We start from the raw sequence: 19,954 nt of genomic DNA on the forward strand, positions 1-19,954 counted from the left end.
ACCCTCACGCTCCCGCGGCACCGCCCCCGCCCGCCGGAGCCCCGCCCCTCCCAACGGAGGCCCCGCCCCGCCCGCCGGAGCCCCGCCCCGCCCGTCCTAACCTTCCCGGCTCCCCGCAAACCCCGCTGCTAGCGTCCCGCGCCGCCTGTACTGCAGGAGGGAGCTGCGGGCTCCAGCCGAGCTGGCCCGAGCGCGCTGCCCGCACCATGCCCCGCATAGATGCGGACCTCAAGCTAGACTTCAAGGATGTCCTGCTCCGACCCAAGCGAAGCAGCCTCAAGAGTCGAGCCGAGGTGGGGCACTTCGAAAGCCGCATTGGTGTGGGATTGTTTTTTTCTCGGGGTGGCGCGGGGGAGGTGGGTGAGAGGCGCTGTACTGTGCGCCCACCTCACCTGCTTTTTTGTGTGTCTGGGGGTGGGTAGGACGCCGACCCCTTCTGCTCTTCTCACCACCGGAGAGAGGGAAAGCCAGCTGGTCCCCTGCCAGGACAGGAGGTGTCTGTAAGAGGTCCGAGTTGTCCTTAAGGGGTCCGACTCCGGCCTAAAATCCTCAATGCGTCCGGTTGGGGCGGCGAGGGGAAAGGCACAACGGAACTAAACCCCAGAGGAGCGAAGACCAAGTGGTCAGCCGATTCAGAAAGAGTGACGGCGAGGGCAGGGGCCGGTTGAGGGGTGTATATAGGGTGAAAAGGACGCAGCGGAGCCCAGGTGTACAGGGACGGGGATTTTTTTGGCAGCGTCTCTCTGCGGAGAACTCTGACTGCTTTAGTATCAGGTCCAGCCATGGAATTTATTTTAGGAGGTCTGAAACTCAGGGAAACTCCGGGGCAAAAGTTCAGGGTTTACCTTCTGCGTTTCAGTGACTTCTGGAAGTGAGGCTGGGGACCTGTGCCTGGCGGAACCCCCTTACTGGACAGCTGGAGTCCAACCCAGTCTCCCAGAAGCTGGAAACGTTGGGGTGCGGGTGTGGGGGCTAATGGGACCGCTGAGGGCAGCGGTTGTTGCCCATTCTGCCTTAATAATGAGAGCAAAGCCCGAGGAACATGTGGAGACCAGACTGGAAAGAGCTAGAGGGTCGGGGCAGGAGGAAGGTCAAGTCTTGAAGGATAAACTAGTTACACAGATAGGCAGAATCCCCTGGAGATGTGTATATGGGTGATGATGGCTTTGCTTGGGGCTTCGAACTGGAGAGGAAGGTGAGGAAACTGCTGTGTCTGGAGGCAGGGGTTGCACAAGTAAACAGGGGGAGGCTGAGCCAGCATAGGTTTCTCCCCCCCCCCCCCCCCCTTCCAGGACCATAAATAAATCCCCTTGCGAGGATCTGGGCTGCCTGCCTGCCTGCCTGCCTGCCTGCGCCGGCTGGGACTCCTAACTGCAGTGCCTGGTGCTGCCAGCTGAGGGCTTGTTTGAATTAACTAGAAGCCTCCTGCTTTAGCCAATAATCAGAACTAATCAACTCACCTTCTCAAGCTGGAGGGTTGGCAGCTGGAGCCCAGACTGGAAGAGGCGGGGAATAAGTAACACTTTTCACCCTGGATTGGTCAGCTCTCTTCCTGCCCTTCACTTAGAAGAACAATGAACAGCTTGGATGGCAGGCCCAGACTCCTGAAGTCCCAGCAGTAGCTGGTACCTGAGTCCACACTGAGATGAGATGTGGGGATTTGGGGCAGACTAATAATTTGGTGGCCGCAATAATCTAAATATTGGGTCACAATTCACTTGGTAAAGAAAAAGTTATTTTGAGAAAAATCATATATTTAAAGCAAGGATGTATTATGTGTATTTTCTGAAGCAGGAAACCTCTTGTAAAGGTAAAACATTCAGATTTTATGTTTGTTGTTGTTGTTCAGTCGCTTAGTCGTGTCTGACTCTTTGCAACCCCACGGACTGCAATACACCAAGCTTCTCTGTCCTTCACTATCTCCCAGAGTTTGCTCAAACTCATGTCCCTTGAGTCAGTGATGCCATCCAACCATCTCATCCTCTGTCACCCCCTTCTTCTTCTGCACTAGAATGAATTACTCTTTTCCAGGGAATAGTATGACGTTGTCTTGAGTCATTTGGTTTCGTAATTTGGGCTGACTGAAGCTGTGAATGTCCCAGCTTCCCATGATACATTGCAATCTACATGCACACACAGCAGTGAGATCTCAGTGCCCTTGAGAAGTGTTTTCATATTTCCATGTTTGTGGGAGTTTACCAGCTCCCTTCCTGGAAACCTGAATTAACTGGCGTTGCCTTTCCATTTGGTTCCTATCATGGCTTAGCTGCCTGCTGGCCACCCCCATCACCTGACTGCCTGTTTCATTGATATTGTGGGGTCTAGGAAGTGAATGGCACCCCACTCCAGTACTCTTGCCTGGAAAATTCCATGGACGGAGGAGCCTGGTAGGCTGCAGTCAGAGAAGGACACAATTGAGTGACTTCACTTTCACTTTTCACTTTCACGCATTGGAGAAGAAAATGGCAACCCACTCCAGTGTTCTTGCCTGGAGAATCCCAGGGACGGTGAAGCCTGGTGGGTTGCTGTCTATGGGGTCGCACAGAGTCGGACACGACTGAAGCGACTTAGCAGTAGCAGGAAGTAAAGTTGCTCAGTTGTGCCCTACTCTTTGCAATCCCACGGACTGTAGCCTGCCAAGCTCCTCTGTCCATGGGATTCTCCAGGCAAGAATACTGGGGTGGGTTACCATTTTCTTCTCCAAGGGATCTTCCTAACCCGGGGATCAAACCCGGGTTTTCTGCATTGCAGACAGACTCTTTACTGTCTGAGCCACCAGGGAAGCCCATTTGGATACCATCATGGTTTAGCTACCTGTTGGCCACCCCCATCACCTGACTGCCTGCTTCACTGATACTGAGGGATCTAGGAGGACCTCTAACCTCCTCTAAAGTTGTGCTCAGTCGGCTGTGGATGCCTGAAGTTTCCCATAGGCAGATGAAAACTTTGCATTGTACGACCAAGTATAATCCTGAAGTGCATGCCCCCAGGCACGGGGATACCTGAATGTAAATTTGAAACTAAATGGTAAATGGCCAGGCTCATAAGAGCAGATGTGAGTGGAGCCAGGAGAGCAAACAGCCCCCGTGATAGCAGTCTGGCTAGGAAGGGAGCCTGGTGACTGTTGACAAGATTCATCTCTGCAGCAGTTTTGCTCAGAGCTGGACCAGCTGCTGGATTCACCAGGCAAGTGAGCAGGAAATGGAGAGAAAGGCAGGGTGCCTCCCACTCAAGGTTAGTGCTCCTTCCAGGGCATTGCCACAAGTGTCAAATGAAATGAACTTGAGATCAGCTCCCGGAGGCTAAGGGTACAGGTGGAGACAGCCCAGGTGGCCTTCCTGTGGTTGTACCACATCAACAGTCATTGTCAGCTGTCCCTCCATTGTCCATGCTCCTGTCTTCACAAGTCCTTGGGCCACAGGAATAGAGGGCCACGGGGCTGCATTTAGGTAGTGTTTTCAGAGGAAGTGACATGTTGGTTGGGCAGCACCTCTGCCACACTGAGGGGGTGACCTCATCCCTGACTGCCTGAGAATTTTCTTCTTTGGGACCCATTCCTTGCTCCAGTGTCCCATCCTTGTCCTTAAGCTAGTAAGATGTTTAAAGAAAACCACAAACCTAACGGCACAACCATAATGTTGGAAGTCGGACAGTGAGGAGTTTGCAGTCGAAAACCGGTCACTTGGGCTGGGACAGACAAGACATAACCCAATGAGTGATCAGTCTCCTAAATACTCCGTAGTCTTTTTCTCACCAGAGGTCCAGTGAGAAATGAACCAGCTTTGGTGAGTTCTGGTCCAGCTTCAGTGGACAGCGGGCTGGCCTGAGAGGAACAAGACCATGGCAGAGTAGAGAGGATATTGGCTGGAAGAAAGGAGACCTGGGTTCTTCCAGGCTCTGAGCCAATTGTGTTATTACCTGGGCTCTGTTTTTTTCTGGGGCTGCTGTAACAAAGTACCAAAGACCGGCTGACTCATACAACAGGGGTTTATTGTCTCTCAGTTCTGGAAGCCCCAGGTCAAGATGTCAGCAGGGTGGGTTCCTGCTGAGAGCTGTGAGGGAGAATCTTCCTTGCCCCTCCCCTGCCTTCACGTTGTTGACGCACAGCCTGGTTATTCCTTGGCTGCAAGCATTGTTCAGTCTCTGCCTTCCCCGTCAATCAATATTCTCCCTTGCTGTGTCTCTGTCCAAATTCCCCCTTTTTATAAGAACACCAGTCATACTGGAGTGGGACCTATCTTAATGATCTCATCTTACCTTGATTACCCACAAAGAGCTTATCTCCAAAAAGGTCATGTTCACAGGTACTGAACTGGTTGGTATTTCAATGCCTTTTGGAAGAGAGACAGTTCCAGCTATAACAGCCTCTGTAAATGTTGCTGAGTAACATTGGAGGGTTTGACTAGGCTTGCTTTTCATGAATGCATCAGAATCACCTAGGAAGACACTCCTAAGTACACACAGTGTCTCCATCACAAAGGTTCTGATTTAGGAGGTTGGGGCGGATTGAGCACGTGTATTTTGGGAATCATCGTGCGTGATTCTGGTGCCGGGGCTGGCCACTGGAGCCTTTGCGCAGTGGAGCACCGTGGTTTTGTGGTGGTATGCGACTACATGTGCTTCCCTGAATCCTGACACCTGATGGTGAAGCATCCAGGGGGCCAGGCACGTTCAGAGGGCCGGGCTGGGGCCCACCACACATTGCCCTGAAAGACTGGGAGCCAGAACACAATCCCATCCTTACCCTTAGCCAGACGTTAGTTATTTGCACCCTTTTGAGCCACTCGGACCACAGAGGGGAAAGGCATTGCCCTGCGCTTATAGTCCACACGTGAGACCGGTACTGAATAACGCAGTCAGAGAATTGCCTTGATTGGCACCATCCATAGATTTAGGCAAAAGAGGCCCCTGCCCAGACCCCATTTTTGTCCCCTCCTCATTGGACAGAGCTGAAGGCTGGGCCTTTCCCTCTGGGCCATGCTGTAGATACTCAGGACCCTGGATTTCCTGCCCAGACGACTTTGAACTGATTCCAGGGCCTGCGCAGGGCAAGAGGGCAGGGGGGTGGGGGTGGGGGTGGGGAATCTTCCCCAGGTGTGCTTTCTAAGGGCCAGCCATGCTGCTCAGATGCTCGCCTCTCTATCTCAGAGACTGGCCAGGTCACTGCTGTTTGAGGGATAGGCGTGTGGACATGGAGGTTAGCATGTAGACTGAAGTGTCCCTGCGTGCACAAAAGGATGTGTGCGAGAGGAGATGGCCAGGACTGGCTCCCATGATGCCATGTTCTAGTACTTTCCAGGCCCTTAATGAAACTGTTGTCCGGGAAGGAGGACAGAGCAAAATTTGTGCAGCAGCTTATTATACGTTGCTCCTGGCATTGAGATATTTAGAAATGTGGTAGATGGGCTTCTGGTTGTACTTTTGGGCCCTCAAACAATGGGCTGTAGGGCTGACTGTGATAAAAGTGAAAGTGTGTTTGCCCAGTCGGGTCTGACTCTCTGCGACTGCATGGGCTACGGCCCACCAGGCTCCTCTGTCTGTGGGCTTCTCCAGAATACTGGAGTGGGTTGCCATTCCCTTCTCCAGGGGATCTTCCTGACCCAGGGATTGAACCTGGGTCTCCTGCCTTGCAGGCAGATTCTCTACCGTCTGAGACACCAGGGAAGCAAGGGCAGTAGAAACATGTATTTTTGAGGTGGAGGAGGGGTGGCTTATTACTTTATGTGCCCTTTCAAATCAGGCGTAGCAGAGAGGGGGTTTGGAGGTGCTATATTTGGTGCCTTGACCAGCTGTGGCAGATTAAATGCCAAGTTTAGTTTCTGGTGGCTAGGATATTTAAAATATTTCTCTCAGCAAACAACTGGTCTGTTTTAGGGTGTGTGTTTGTGTGTCTTTCTGTCCGTGTACATAAGGTCGGAGCAGATATTTTATTTCTCATTCCCAGAATTAAGGATTGCATAGACTCTGCCATGTGGAAGAGACTAGACATGAGGGGAAGGGTTCATTGTCAAGGCTGACCTCTTCCACAGAGAACAGTTTTTTGCCTACTGCCTATAGGTTTTTGGAGTGCCAAGGGGAAAAAAAATACCATCGTGAGCTCAGCCAGGTGCAGAGTGTAGCCGCTATTCCCATGCTTCTTGGAAGGAGTATTAGTAATTCGAGACCAAGAAATCCTGATTGTCGTGAGCCTGCGAAGCCAAAATGTTAGAGGGCCATTAGCAGCCCAGAAGGGTGCCATTAATAGTCCCATCAGTTATCTTTCAGGATGCAGATCGAACTTGCTTTACTGAAGTAGAAGCAAGCATGGTAATAAAGGAAGTGGGGGAAAGGGATGGCCGCCTCCCCCCAGTGCCCCCCCGCAGTCACAGCGTCTCTTTTCCCCTCGCTGATGCTGTTTAAGGCCGATGTCGTCATGTTGATGACCTCATTGGCTCAGGAAGCCTTCTGTGTGTGGAGGAACAGGAGATGCGAAAAGGCCAAAAGACCTAGGTGTCCCCTGGTGTCTTGACATGCTGATGGCAAAGCGAGAGTTACTTCCTACATATAGGTTCATCAGTACTATTTTTTCCAGAATCTATGTATGCGTGTTACTATGCGGTATTTGTTTTTCTCTTTCTGACTCCCTTCAGTCTGTAACAGGCTCTAGGTTTATCCACCTCACTACAACTGACTCAGGTAATGAGGAACCTATTTGCGGGACAGGAACGGAGACACAGATGTAGAGAAGGGACTTGTGGACACAGCGGCTGAAGGAGAGGGTGGGACGAACTGAGAAAGTAGCATTGACGTGTATAGACTGGTGGTGGTGGTGGTTTAGTCACTAAGTCGTGTCCAACTCGTGCGACCCCATGGACTGTAGCCTGCCAGGCTCCTCTGCCCGTGGGATTCTCCAGGCAAGAATACTGGAGCAGGTTGCCATTTCCTTCTCCAGGGGATCTTCCCAACCCAGGGATTGAACCCAGGTCTCCTGCATTGCAGGTAGATTCTCTACCAGCTGAGCCACAAGAGAAGCCCAAGAATACTGGAGTGGGTAGCCTATCCCTTCTCCAGCGGCTTTTCCCAACCCAGGAATCAAACCAGAGTCTCCTGCACTGCAGGCGGATTCTTTACCAACTGAGCCCTCAAGGAAGCCATGTGTACACTGTCATGCGTAAATCAGATAGCTAGTGGGAAATTGCTATATAACACGGAGCTAAGCCTGGCGCTCTGTGATGACCTAGAAGGATGGGACGGACGAGGGAAGGGAGAATATAATTATGACCGATTCACGGTGTATGGCAGAAGCCAACACAACAGGGTAAAGCAATTTATATCAAAAAATAAACTTAAAAGGAGAGAAAGTTACTTCCAACGAAAAATAAAAGGCTCTAGATAAACACTGGTAGGAAATGATTATTGCCGTGGTCCTTAGTAAGCCGGGATTAATGAAGGTCCAGATTCTTGCGGCAGCTTAAGATTCACACCTGGGTTTGTGCTGCCAGTTCTCCTTGGGGAAGCGCCCCCTTGCTTCTGTGTGGGCCGTGTCCTGCAGGGTCTGACTAAAGAAACAGACAGGACTGAATATTTAAAACAGGAAATTTAATGCGAGGCAGCATGGCTCAGCGGAGATGCCAGAGGGGATACGAGGGACCCCAGAGATTGGCTGCAGAGAAACCACTTCCAAAGGGGAGGGTCCCAAGGCCTGGGATCACTCTGTGAGCTAGAACCATGACCTGGCAGGCCATGGCCGAGGGGGTCTGCAGAACTACTCTGCTTGGACCCAGGCCTGTCTCCTCCCTTGCCCCACCAGTGACCCCATTGGCCAAACCCAGCCAGAAACCAGCCTGGGAAGTGGAGCCTATGGTGGTGTGTGTGTGGCGGGGTGGGGGTGAGGGGGGTCCTTAGATAAGAGCAGAGCACTTAGATAAGAGCAGGTCCTTAGATAAGAGCAGGCGTAGGATGAGCACTGCATCTGGGCACATACATGGCTGCTTTTATATGGCAGCCAGAGATCTGGCCCAGGTTGAGGCCATGATTTCAATTCTGCTAGCTCTTGGTGTGGAGAAGGCAATGGTACCCCACTCCAGTACTCTTGCCTGGAAAATCCCGTGGACGGAGGAGCCTGGTAGGCTGCAGTCCATGGGGTCGCTACGAGTTGGACGCGACTGAGCGACTTCACTTTCACTTTTCACTTTCATGCATTGGAGAAGGAAATGGCAACCCACTCCAGTGTTCTTGCCTGGAGACTCCCAGGGACGGCAGAGCCTGGTGGGCTGCCATCTGTGGGGTTGCACAGAGTCGGACTCGACTGAAGCGACTTAGCAGCAGCAGCAGCAGCAGCTCTTGGCGTGGAGAAGGCAATGGCACCCCACTCCAGTACTCTTGCCTGGAAAATCCCGTGGACGGAGGAGCCTGGTAGGCTGCAGTCCATGGGGTTGTGAAGAATCGGACACAACTGAGCTACTTCCCTTTAATTTTTCACTTTCATGCATTGGAGAAGGAAATGGCAACCCACTCCAGTATTCTTGCCTGGAGAATCCCAGGGATGGGGGAGCCTGGTGGGCTGCCGTCTATGGGGTCGCACAGTCGGACACGACTGAAGTGACTTAGCAGCAGCAGCAGCAGCAGCTCTTGGCGAACACCTGGCCCTACTCACTGCTTTTGCTGAGCCCGCCTTCCTGGCTTAGCTCTCATTCTGGATTCCCGGTCACTTGAGTTAGTCATAAATACCCTGAAGCTGGAATTAGGGTAGAATTGGAGCTGTGTTTGCAAATCAGAAACCAATGGTTATGTGCACAGACATGGCTATCTTTGAAAGATGCTGGTAGTCATGAAACAGTGGAGAAGGTTGAAGGGCAAAGGGATTAATGGGGGTTGCAGCTGACTGCAGGGTGAAGGCCTAGTTTTTTCTGAAGGTGGGAATTAAAGGGAGGGTCTTGAATGGCAGGGGAGACTGGGGTGGATTTTCCCAGAAGGGGAACCGTCCCTCCAGAAGTGGAGAACGGTGACTTGTGTGTGGGTGTTTGGGGCTGGCATGAAGCAGGCTGGGGACAGAAGGTGGCGGGGGATGGGAGAGGCTATTGAAGGAGAGAGCTTCCCGTTTTGGAGGCTAGCTTGATGGCAGAACATGCGGTGCCTTGTCCTGGTTTCTTGAGGATTGTAAGGAGCTGGGTTCAGTTTTTGCACCTGGATAACAACCCATGATTCCATTTCCTCAGGGACTTGCTTGTGTTTGGAGCCCCTGGCCCAACCCCTAAGAGGACCCAGGGACATACACTTCCTTTGTGTCTTTTCATTCACTCCAAACTCTAGAAATTCTGCCCCAATCACATAAAGAACCAAAGACTTCTTTTTCCTCTTGCAATAGGTGGACCTTGAGCGAACCTTCACATTTCGGAACTCGAAGCAGACCTACTCGGGGATTCCCATCATTGTGGCCAACATGGACACCGTGGGGACGTTTGAGATGGCAGTGGTGATGTCACAGGTAGGACGGTGGGCTTTTTCCCTCTGGCGCTCACGCTGGACAGGTTGTCATACATAGGGGAGAGGAGAAAAGTGAGACATTTCAGGTCATTCACTTTGGCCAAACTAATTGGTTCTGAGTCTGATTGTTGCTGGAGGCCCTTCTTTTTCTCTCTCCCATCAGAAGGTGGGTGGAGTCTGGACTTCGCATTCAGTGAGATGGTCTAGATCTGATGCCCAGAGCTCAGCTTCTTTGTACATTGGTGTCAATCAAATCTTGGAGACCATCCTTAATCATTAACTTCTCCCACCTGGAGGGTGTTTCAGTATCTGCAAAATAGCTCAAAGATATTGTCGTGTGTATCCCATGATGGGGAGTTTTGGGTGAAGTAGAAAAGGATAGCTTTATTGCTTTGCCATTGAATCTATCTGCAATGCAGGAGACTTGGGTTCGATCCCTGGATCAGGAAGATCCCCTGGAGAAGGAAATGGCAACCCACTCTAGTATTTTTGCCTGGAGAATTCCATGGACAGAGGAGCCTGGGGGCTATAGTCCACGGTGTCACCAAGAGTCAGACACGACTGAGCAACTAACACACTTATTGCTTTGCCAGGCAAAGGGGGACACAATGGACTAATGTCTTCAAAACTGTGTGTCTGCACTTGGGGAAGATAGTGACAAGTTTTGTAGTAATTGTTCGAAGAGGGTGTGATCAGCTCTCAGACATTCTTCTGATGGGTTGGCGGTGAGGTACATAGGAGTCAATGTTTTTAACCTTCAGGTCCAACTGTCTGCAGTCTACAGGCTTGTGGGCAGCGTGAGAAGTAGTGTTAGTCACTCAGTCGTGTCTGACTCTTGCGGCTCCTGGACGGTAGCCCACCAGGCTCTTCTGTCCATGAAGTTCTCAAGGCAGGAATACTGGAGTGGGTTGCCATTCCCTTCTCTAGGGGTCTTCCCGACCCAGGGATCGAACCCGTGTCTCCTGCACTGGCAGGCGGATTCTTTACTGTTTGAGCCACCAGGAGTGTGGGCAGCATACCATCCTTAATCATTAATTTCTCCCACCTGGAAGGTGTTTCAGTATCCGAAAAAATAGCTCAAAGATACAGTCATGTATATCCTTTGATGGGGAAGCAGGACCTTGCTCCCAGGCTGCTCTTCCCTGTTTGTTGCTCCCTGGTCTCCCCTCTCTTGCCTGATCAGTAACTGTTTGAATCTGCCCATTGGAGCTCAGGGAAGGTCATGGAGGCTGAGGAAGGCTGTTTCCTATAATCAAAGCAATGGGGGACACTGAAAAGCTGTGCCCAGGAGCCTCACAGGACCCCACTCACTTTCAGACCTGCGTCCATTTCTTCCTTGAAAATGCCTCTGATAGTTTTGGAAATTAGAGATATAAAATGAAGCTGGATGTCATGCCATATTATAATGTTAGAGAAGTGTCGTATTTAGTAGAAGAGTGACGGCACCTTTAAAAAGACAGAATCACTTTGTTCTGTAGCATTTATTATATCACAATATAGAAACCTTAGGTGCCAAGCACTGGATGGAATGTGGAGGAGGTGGTCACAACTCCACCAGAGACAGAGAGGAGAGATCACTTGGCCCAAGGCATTTAGGCAAATAGACATAGAGCCGAGATGCAAACCCAGACTGGCTCCAGCATCAGGGACCTGCCTCCCAACTTACACTGGCAGATAAAGTACTGATATAAGCTCAAGGTCCCTGGAGCCGGCTGCTGTCTTTCTGCCTGTAAAGGGACTAGTATCCTGGGCTTGGGAAAATAAAGGCAAAGTTACTGTGGGCAGAACCTTCATCTCATGCATCTGTCTCTGCATTGGATTCAAGGTTCAGTGCATCTTAACTCATCATCGATGTGAAATGTGTGCTTCTGATGCTCAGAGTCTGTGCATCTATTTCCGTAGACAATGCCTGCCAAGTGAAAAGATAAATCCAATTAGTTGAAAGAGCTTCTTGCTGTGGGCAGCATGACTAACCTCAGGAGGTGCTGGGATTCATTATTAGCCAGTGATTAGAAGGAAGATTTTCAAACAAATTATGAACTCACCAAATAGTGTAGGGGGTGGTCTGCCTGAGGTCTGAGTCCAGGATCAGTTGCATCATCTGTCCGCACTCAGCCCCCATTGAGCTTTGGGCCGGAGGCTAACAAATTAATTGGAAAAGGAATTTGTGTTTTTTTTCTCCCTATCTTTCCCTCCCTCTGCTGTGATCAGCCATTGCTCTTCATGAATTCTGTATTTGTGTAAAAGTGCATGAAATCAGGGAGCGATTAATATCCCTGATTAATTCACATATCAGATTACTGTTTCATGAGAAACAGAGAACTTGCTAGGCTCTTCCCATTTGCACAGGAAAGACTTTCCATAAATGAAACAGTGTTCATTGAAATAGCTAATCATGTGTGGGCCCTATGAATTTTCCATTTCTAGAATGCTGAGTTAGTTCCTTGCATCAGTAAAGTCAGAGAATTTTTTAATGGGGGAGATAGACTGAGAGAAGTTAGGAGTGAGGCCCCTATACAGGAGGAGGAGGAGCCTGGGTTCTGGATTCAGATTTGAGTTTAATTCTGTCCTTTGCCCCCTTTTTGGCCAAGCAGTTGTTAAATTTCTTAAATGTAAGTTTCTTAAGTCCTGTCTTTGCCCACGAAGTTACTGCTGTTGTACAAAGTTGTTCTGAGAAGTACATGAAATAACGTATGTGAAGTTCTTGCATAAAATAAATGTTCAGTAAACCCTTGCTGGGTTGATGGTCATAGTTTTAGAATTAGGATTTATGTACTTCCTTCCCTCAAGAATACCAGCTGCCTGATGGGTTTAGCTTTTATCAGGAAACGTTTAGGTCGTGAACACAAAGAGAAGCTTTCGCATAGAAGCTGAGGTTCTTTTGGGTTGACTAAGCGTCACTCCAGTACTCTTGCCTGGAAAATCCCATGGACGGAGGAGCCTGGTAGGCTGCAGTCCATGGGGTCGCAAAGAGTCGGGCATGACTGAGCAACTTCACTTTGACTTTTCACTTTCCTGCATTGGAGAAGGAAATGGCAACCCACTCCAGTGTTCTTGCCTGGAGAATCCCAGGGACGGGGGAGCCTGGTGGGCTGCCGTCTATGGGGTTGCACAGAGTCGGACACGACTGCAGCGACTTAGCAGCAGCAGCAGCAAGCATCACTAAGCTCCAGTACTTTGGCCACCTGATGTGAAGAGCTGACTCATTGGAAAAGACCCTGATGCTGGAAAAGATTGAGGGCAGAAGTGGGCAACAGAGGAGGATGAGATGGTTGGATGGCATCACCAACTCAATGGACATGAGTTTGAGCGAGCTTTGGGAGAGAGTGGACAGGAATGCCTGGCATGATGCAGTCCATGGGGTTGCAAAGAGTCATCACGGAACAAGAAGAAGCAGCATCACTCTGCCTTCGGGCTGTGCTGCTGACTAGCAGGAGACCAGCCCTCTGTGCTGCTCTTGGCCTGTCATGTGTGGGCTGGACCAGGGCTCTCAGGACCCTCCCCCATCTTCTCCCACCCCTGCCTCTTGGCATTGCCTCCTAAATCTTGAATGCTGTGTTGGCTGATGAGATTAGAATGGAACATGGTCCTGTGATTTCCCTGGTTACACCTTCCTCTGTTTGGGGCTCCTCGGAGCATATTCAAAGCAAGCGAAGCGTGAATGGCTGGAACACTGGATGGTTTTGTGTTGGTGGTTTAACCTCGCCATATGGAGGAAGGCGGGGCAGGGCTCCCTTGACTTCTCGTCCTAATGGTGCCTTTCCGTTTTGTTTCCTAGCACTCCATGTTTACAGCGATTCACAAGCATTATACCCTGGATGACTGGAAGCTCTTTGCAGTTAATCACCCAGAATGCCTGCAGGTAAGACTACGCTGGTTATAAATGACCTTTGTTGCCCAGGAAAGGAAATCATCAGGGTAGTCAAAAGGATTTGAGTTGGCAGCAGATAGACACACAGACTCCCAGGAGATAGTGAAAGACAGGGAAGCCTGGTGCTCTGTAGTCGACTTAGCAACTGAGCAATGACAACAGACACACCGTCCCAAAGAGAAATTGGGGAAGGCAGTAGTGAGTCCCCAGCCCTTGATTGGTGCTAGGAATTTGCCAAAGAAACCTGTTCTGTACTCCTTTTAAAAAATATGATTATTTATCTGTAAGGAGCATATTTTTTTCCCTTGGAAAGTGAAGTGTTTTGTCATGAGAGCTTGCGGAGGTCCCAGCAAGGTCAATCCTGCCAGGGATTGAGTCCGTTCCAAACATGCCTTTTATCTAGAAAAAAAACATCTAATTATAATAAGTTATAATTGGAGCTGAATATGATGGAGCAGAATAAACAGTATGCTCTCCAGGATGACTTCAGTGAGAAAGGCAGATAGCACAAAGTATTGGTGTAGGTGTGCAGCAATGGGAACCCTCGACGTGGCTGGTGGGATTGTATCATGGTGCCACTGCTTTGGAAAACAGTCTGGCCATTTCTCAGAAGGTTCAGCATAGGAGTTACCATGTCACCTAACAATTCTATTCCTAGAATAGACCCAACAGGTGTAAAAATACATGTTCACACAAAACCTTATACACGGATATTGAGGCATGCTTAGTCACTCAGTCATGTCTGACTCTTTACAACCCCATGGACTACAGACCACCAGGGTCCTCTGTCCCTGGGGATTCTCCAGGCAAGAATACTGGAGTGGATTGCTGTGCAGTCCTCCAGGGGATCATCCCAACCCAGGGCTTGAACCCAGGTCTCTCATGTCTCCCGCATTGCAGGCAGATTCTTTACCATGTGAACCACCAGAGAAGCCCACACAGATGTTCGTAGTAGCACTATTCACAGTAGCCAAATGGTGGAGACAACCCAAGTGCCCATCAGCTGATGACCAAACAAACAAAACCTAGTATACCCATAGGGCAGAATATTCAGCTAAGAAGGGCAATACAGTATTGATTCATGCTACAACATGAATGAACCTTGGAAATGAAACTGTTCACCTCAGACTGGGACTTGGACCCACATAGCTGGGACTTAAACCCAACCAAACCCACGGTCTTTCAACTGATCTCACACACTGGGGTTTCAGGACCTAATGAAGCTCGAGTTCTTGATGGTTCATTGCAGAAAGAATTCAGTGAGAGACAAAGTGATGGGTGTGCTGCATGTTAAGTGGCTTCAGTCGTGTCCAACTCTTTGACCCCATGGACTGTAGCCCACCAGGCTCTTCTGGCCATAGGGATTTCCAGGCAAGAATACTGAAGTGAGTTGCCATGCCCTCCTCCAGGGGATCTTCCTGATCCAGGGATCAAACCCACATCTTTTATGTCTCCTGCATTGGCAGGCAGGTTCTTTACCACTCATGCCACCTGGGAAGCCCAAAGAGATAGGTAAGAAGCGGATTTATTTGAAAGGAACACATACCACAGAGTGTGGGCCATCTCAGAAGGCAAGAGTGGCCTTGAAATGTGGCGCTAGTGCCTAGTTGCCTCAGTTTTGTCTGACTCTCTGCGAATCTCTGGACTGTAGCCTGACAGGCTCCTGTGTCCATAGGATTCTCCAGGGAGGGACACGGGAGTGGTTGTCATGCCTTTCTCAAGGGGATCTTCCGGATGTAGGCATTGAACCCACGTCTCTCACGTCTCCTGCACTGGCAGGCAGCTTCTTTTACCACTTGTGTCACCTGGGAAGTTTGAAATGTGTGGTTAGCTTTTATGCTGGAGAAGGCGATGGCAGCCCACTCCAGCACTCTTGCCTGGAAAATCCCGTGGACGGAGGAGGCTGGTAGGCTGCAGTCCATGGGGTCGCTAAGAGTCGGACACAACTGAGCGACTTCACTTTCACTTTTCATTTTCATGCATTGGAGAAGGAAATGGCAACCCATTCCAGTGTTCTTGCCTGGAGAATCCCAGAGACGGAGGAGCCTGGTAGGCTGCAGTCCATGGGGTCACAAAGAGTCAGACACGACGAGCTGAGTGACTTAACACTTTCAACTTGTCACTTTCACTAGCTTCTATGGCTTGGGTAATTTCATAGGATAATGAGTGGGAGGATTATTCCAACTATTTTGGTGAGGGGGTGGAGATTTCCAGGAACTGGGCCACTGCCAACTCTTTGGTCCTTGATGGGCAGCCTTGGAACCATCACGGTGCCCGTGGTGTGTCGTTTAGCTTGCTGATGTATTACAGTGAGCATATGCTCAGGCTCAGTTTCTAGTGGAAGTCTGCTCGTCCTCCATCTTGAACGTATTTGGTTCTGATCAGCTTATGTTGATGGGTTCCAACATCCTCCTGCCCATGGTGGTTCAGCAGCTAGTTGTGATGTTGATGTTCTCGCAGGAGAAGATACGCACACATCCTTTTACTCACCGTCGCTGAGGCGTGCTAAGTCGAGTTAGTGACTGAGCAACAACGACTGTTTACGTTGTGTCCTTGGTCTGTGTCATTCTTTTAAAGGTCGTGCCCTGCCCACTTCACTCTTGTTTCAAAAACATTTTGCTAAGTGAAAAAGCCAGACACAGAAAGCCCCGTATATGATTCTATTTACATGAAATGTTGAGACAAGGGAAACCTGTAGAGACAGAAGTGGATTAGTTGAGAGTGAGGGCTAAAGGGTGTGGAGATTTCTCTTGGGGGGTTGATGAAATGTTCTAGAATGGATTGTGGTGATGGTCGCACAACTCTGAATATACTAAAACCCACTAAATTGTACACTTTAAATAGATGAAGTGTGTATGACTAGATCTCAATAAAGCTGTTACTGAGAAAAAATAAAGGCAATTTGAAAATAATAAAGGCCCCAATAGAACATGCCAGTCTTTGATCCTGGCACCTTTGGGTGGTCCTGCATCTTGATCCGCACCCCTGAGTGGTCCTGCATCCAAACCGAAGAGACATCTCTACACTGGAGATGATTTCCTCCATGGCCAGATCATCTGGATTGGAAAATGACTTCATATTGTACCGCTTTTGCAGTTTGCCTAATTTCTGGCTATTTTTCTTTGCTGTGCCATGACCGTGTGTGGATTTTGATTGGCGGAGAGGTGATTTCAGAGCTAAAATAGTTCTGGCTCACACTTGAGTCTTTTCTTTTTGGCATACTTTATTCTAATGGATTATCTCTGTTTCCCCTTCTCCCCTTCTTCTCTGGAGGAAGTTTGGGGAGCGTGAGTTTCCAGCAGCGCACCGTGAATCAGAAGCGGGGCTTTCATTATCAAGGGCGATCATTCCACTTACTAGCCCACTGTCACCGAAGTTAAAGCTCATTAAAAAGGGAACGCATGGCAAACCCAGTGGCGCTGAGAGAAACTAACCAGTCTCCAGTCCCACCTGCCAAACTTGAACAGAAATGAAAGATTAAAAAGAGAGCAGAGCTGAGTGGGAGGGACAGAGCCTGTGGACTTGGGGACCGGTCAGACTGTCGTGGGAGGGAAGGTGGGAGTCGGCGTGTGTCACATTACCAGTCGCCTTACACTCAGCCTGGGGGTGTAGCTACACCGTTGTGATTTGTGGTTTGGGGGAACTAACAAAGGATAGTGAGATGTGCTGCTCACCGGCAGTTTATAGTTTAGAGGTGTGAGCTAAAATATTGAATTTACAAATTTTAAATTTATAAAAAATAAATACGTCATAGAACGTGAGACGTGAACTCTGGGCACAGTCCCACGGGCTAGTTTTAATGAGGCATAAACTACTAAAACCCACCGAGCAGCTTTTGAGAGCCGCAGAGGGGTGGGTTGGAGGCACGGGTGCTGAGGAAGGTTGGGGGAGAGGGTATCACGGAGGAGGAGGTGGCGGCATCAGATGGGAACACGTCCCAGCGCAGGCAGGAAGGATCCTTTCAGTCGCGTTCATTCTTGTGCTTTGGGACATTTTGTCTTTTTTATTGGAGACATTAAGACTTTTATGTCATTTTTCTTCTCTCTTTTTAAAAAATATTTAGTTATTTGGCTGCACTGGATCTTTGTTGCGTCACGTGGGATCTGGTTCCCCTGACCAGGGGTTGAACTTGGACCTCCTGCACTGGGAGAGCACAGTTTGCATGTTGTGATAATGTTGTATTGGGAGTAAAAATGAAAACAGGAAGGAGTTTTATCAGGGAGGTTTTAGACATCTTTCCCTCTCTCTTCCCCCACCCCCATCTCAGTGGGATGCTCAGGGTAACGGCCATGGCTTGGGCGTGAGGAACCCGAGCAGACTGGCCTCCCTGGTTCTCCTTGCCTCTCCTCTGCTCCAAGAGGAGAATTTGCACCAGCCACTCCATGGTTCTGCGTTCTACGTGGCGTTGTTGTTCAGTTGCCAAGTCATGTCCGACTCTTTGCAACCCTATGGACTATAACATGCCAGCCATCCCTGTCCCTCACCATCTCCCAGAGTTTACCCTGGTTCATGTCCATTGAATTGATGATGCTATCCTCCAAGGTAAGGAGCAATGGCTGCGCTTTGCTGGAGCAGCCGTGAAGAGATACCCCACACCCAAGGTAAGAGAAACCCAAGTAAGACGGTAGGTGTTGCAAGAGGGCATCAGAGGGCAAACACACTGAAACCATACTCACAGAAAACTAGTCAATCTAATCACACTGGACCACAGCCTTGTCTAACTCAATGAAACTAAGCCATGCCCGTGGGGCAACCCAAGATGGGTGGGTCATGGTGGAGAGATCTGACAGAATGTGGTCCACTGGAGAAGGGAATGGCAAACCACTTCAGTATTCTTGCCTTGAGAACCCCATGAACAATATGAAAAGGCAAAATGATAGGATACTGAAAGAGGAACTCCCCAGGTCAATAGGTGCCCAATGTGCTACTGGAGATCAGTGGAGAAATAACTCCAGAAAGAATGAAGGGATGGAGCCAAAGCAAAAACAATATCCAGCTGTGGATGTGACTGGTGATAGAAGCAAGGTCTGATGCTGTAAAGAGCAATACTGCATAGGAACCTGGAATGTCAGGTCCATGAATCAAGGAAAATTGGAAGTGGTCAAACAAGAGATGGCAAGAGTGAATGTTGACATTCTAGGAATCAGCGAACTGAAATAGACTGGAATGGGTGAATTTAACTCAGATGACCATTATATCTACTACTTCGGGCAGGAATCCCTCAGAAGAAATGGAGTGGCCATCATGGTCAACAAAAGAGTCCGAAATGCATTACTTGGATGCAATCTCAAAAACGACAGAATGGTCTCTGTTCATTTCCAAGGCAAACCATTCAATATCACAGTAATCCAAGTCTATGCCCCAACCAGTAACGCTGAAGAAGCTGAAGTTGAACGGTTCTATGAAGACCTACAAGACCTTTTAGAACTAACACCCAAAAAAGATGTCCTTTTCATTATAGGGGACTGGAATGCAAAAGTAGGAAGTCAAGAAACACCTGGAGTAACAGGCAAATTTGGCCTTGGAATACAGAATGAAGCAGGGCAAAAACTAATAGAGTTTTGCCAAGAAAATGCACTGGTCATAACAAACACCCTCTTCCAACAACACAAGAGAAGACTCTATACATGGACATCACCAGATGGTCAACACCGAAATCAGATTGATTATATTCTTTGCAGCCAAAGATGGAGAAGCTCTATACAGTCAACAAAAACAAGACCGGGAGCTGACTGTGGCTCAGACCATGAACTCCTTATTGCCAAATTCAGACTTAAATTGAAGAAAGTAGGGAAAACCACTAGACCATTCAGGTATGACCTAAATCAAATCCCTTATGATTATACAGTGGAAGTGAGAAATAGATTTAAGGGCCTAGATCTGATAGATAGAGTGCCTGATGAACTATGGAATGAGGTTCGTGACATTGTACGGGAGACAGGGATCAAGACCATTCCCATAGAAAAGAAATGCAAAAAAGCAAAATGGCTGTCTGGGGAGGCCTTACAAATAGCTGTGAAAAGAAGAGAAGTGAAAAGCAAAGGAGAAAAGGAAAGATATAAACATCTGAATGCAGAGTTCCAAAGAATAGCAAGAAGGGATAAGAAAGCCTTCTTCAGCGATCAATGCAAAGAAATAGAGGAAAACAATAGAATGGGAAAGACTAGGGATCTCTTCAAGAAAATGAGAGATACCAAGGGAACATTTCATGCAAAGATGGGCTCGCTAAAGGACAGAAATGGTATGGACCTAACAGAAGCAGAAGATATTAAGAAGAGATGGCAAGAATACACAGAAGAACTATACAGAAAAGATCTTCATGACCCAGATAATCACAATGGTGTGATCACTGACCTAGAGCCAGACATCCTGGAATGTGAAGTCAAGTGGGCCTTAGAAAGCATCACTACGAACAAAGCTAGTGGAGGTGATGGAATTCCAGTTGAGCTATTCCAAATCCTGAAAGATGATGCTGTGAAAGTGCTGCACTCAATATGCCAGCAAATCTGGAAAACTCAGCAGTGGCCACAGGACTGGAAAAGGTCAGTTTTCATTCCGATCCCAAAGAAAGGCAATGCCAAAGAATGCTCAAACTACAGCACAATTGCACTCATCTCA

The 19,954-nt window shown here is 49.0% G+C and overlaps 1 protein-coding gene across 11 annotated transcripts in view; it reads left to right on the forward strand.

Moving 5' to 3' along the window:
• Positions 1-66: 66 nt before the first annotated feature.
• The window catches only part of GMPR (guanosine monophosphate reductase), a 64,215-nt gene continuing 44,327 nt past the window's right edge, over positions 67-19,954 (forward strand). For 2 of the 11 annotated variants that reach the window (XR_003103834.3, XR_003103835.3), the window contains exons 1-3: positions 75-293; positions 9,347-9,466; positions 13,244-13,327. Coding sequence is in view for 4 of the 11 variants with exons in the window: in XM_044927404.2 (XP_044783339.2) it covers positions 207-293; positions 9,347-9,466; positions 13,244-13,327 (291 nt within the window). In the remaining 7 variants the exon portion in view is untranslated. Of the gene's footprint in view, positions 294-9,346; positions 9,467-13,243; positions 13,328-19,954 lie in introns of all 11 variants that reach the window. The other 9 variants (XM_025265979.3, XR_003103830.3, XR_003103827.3 and 6 more) reach the window with 6 other exon arrangements.

The sequence above is a fragment of the Bubalus bubalis genome, chromosome 2 (assembly GCF_019923935.1).
Source record: "Bubalus bubalis isolate 160015118507 breed Murrah chromosome 2, NDDB_SH_1, whole genome shotgun sequence".
NCBI classification, from domain to species: Eukaryota; Metazoa; Chordata; class Mammalia; order Artiodactyla; family Bovidae; genus Bubalus; species Bubalus bubalis.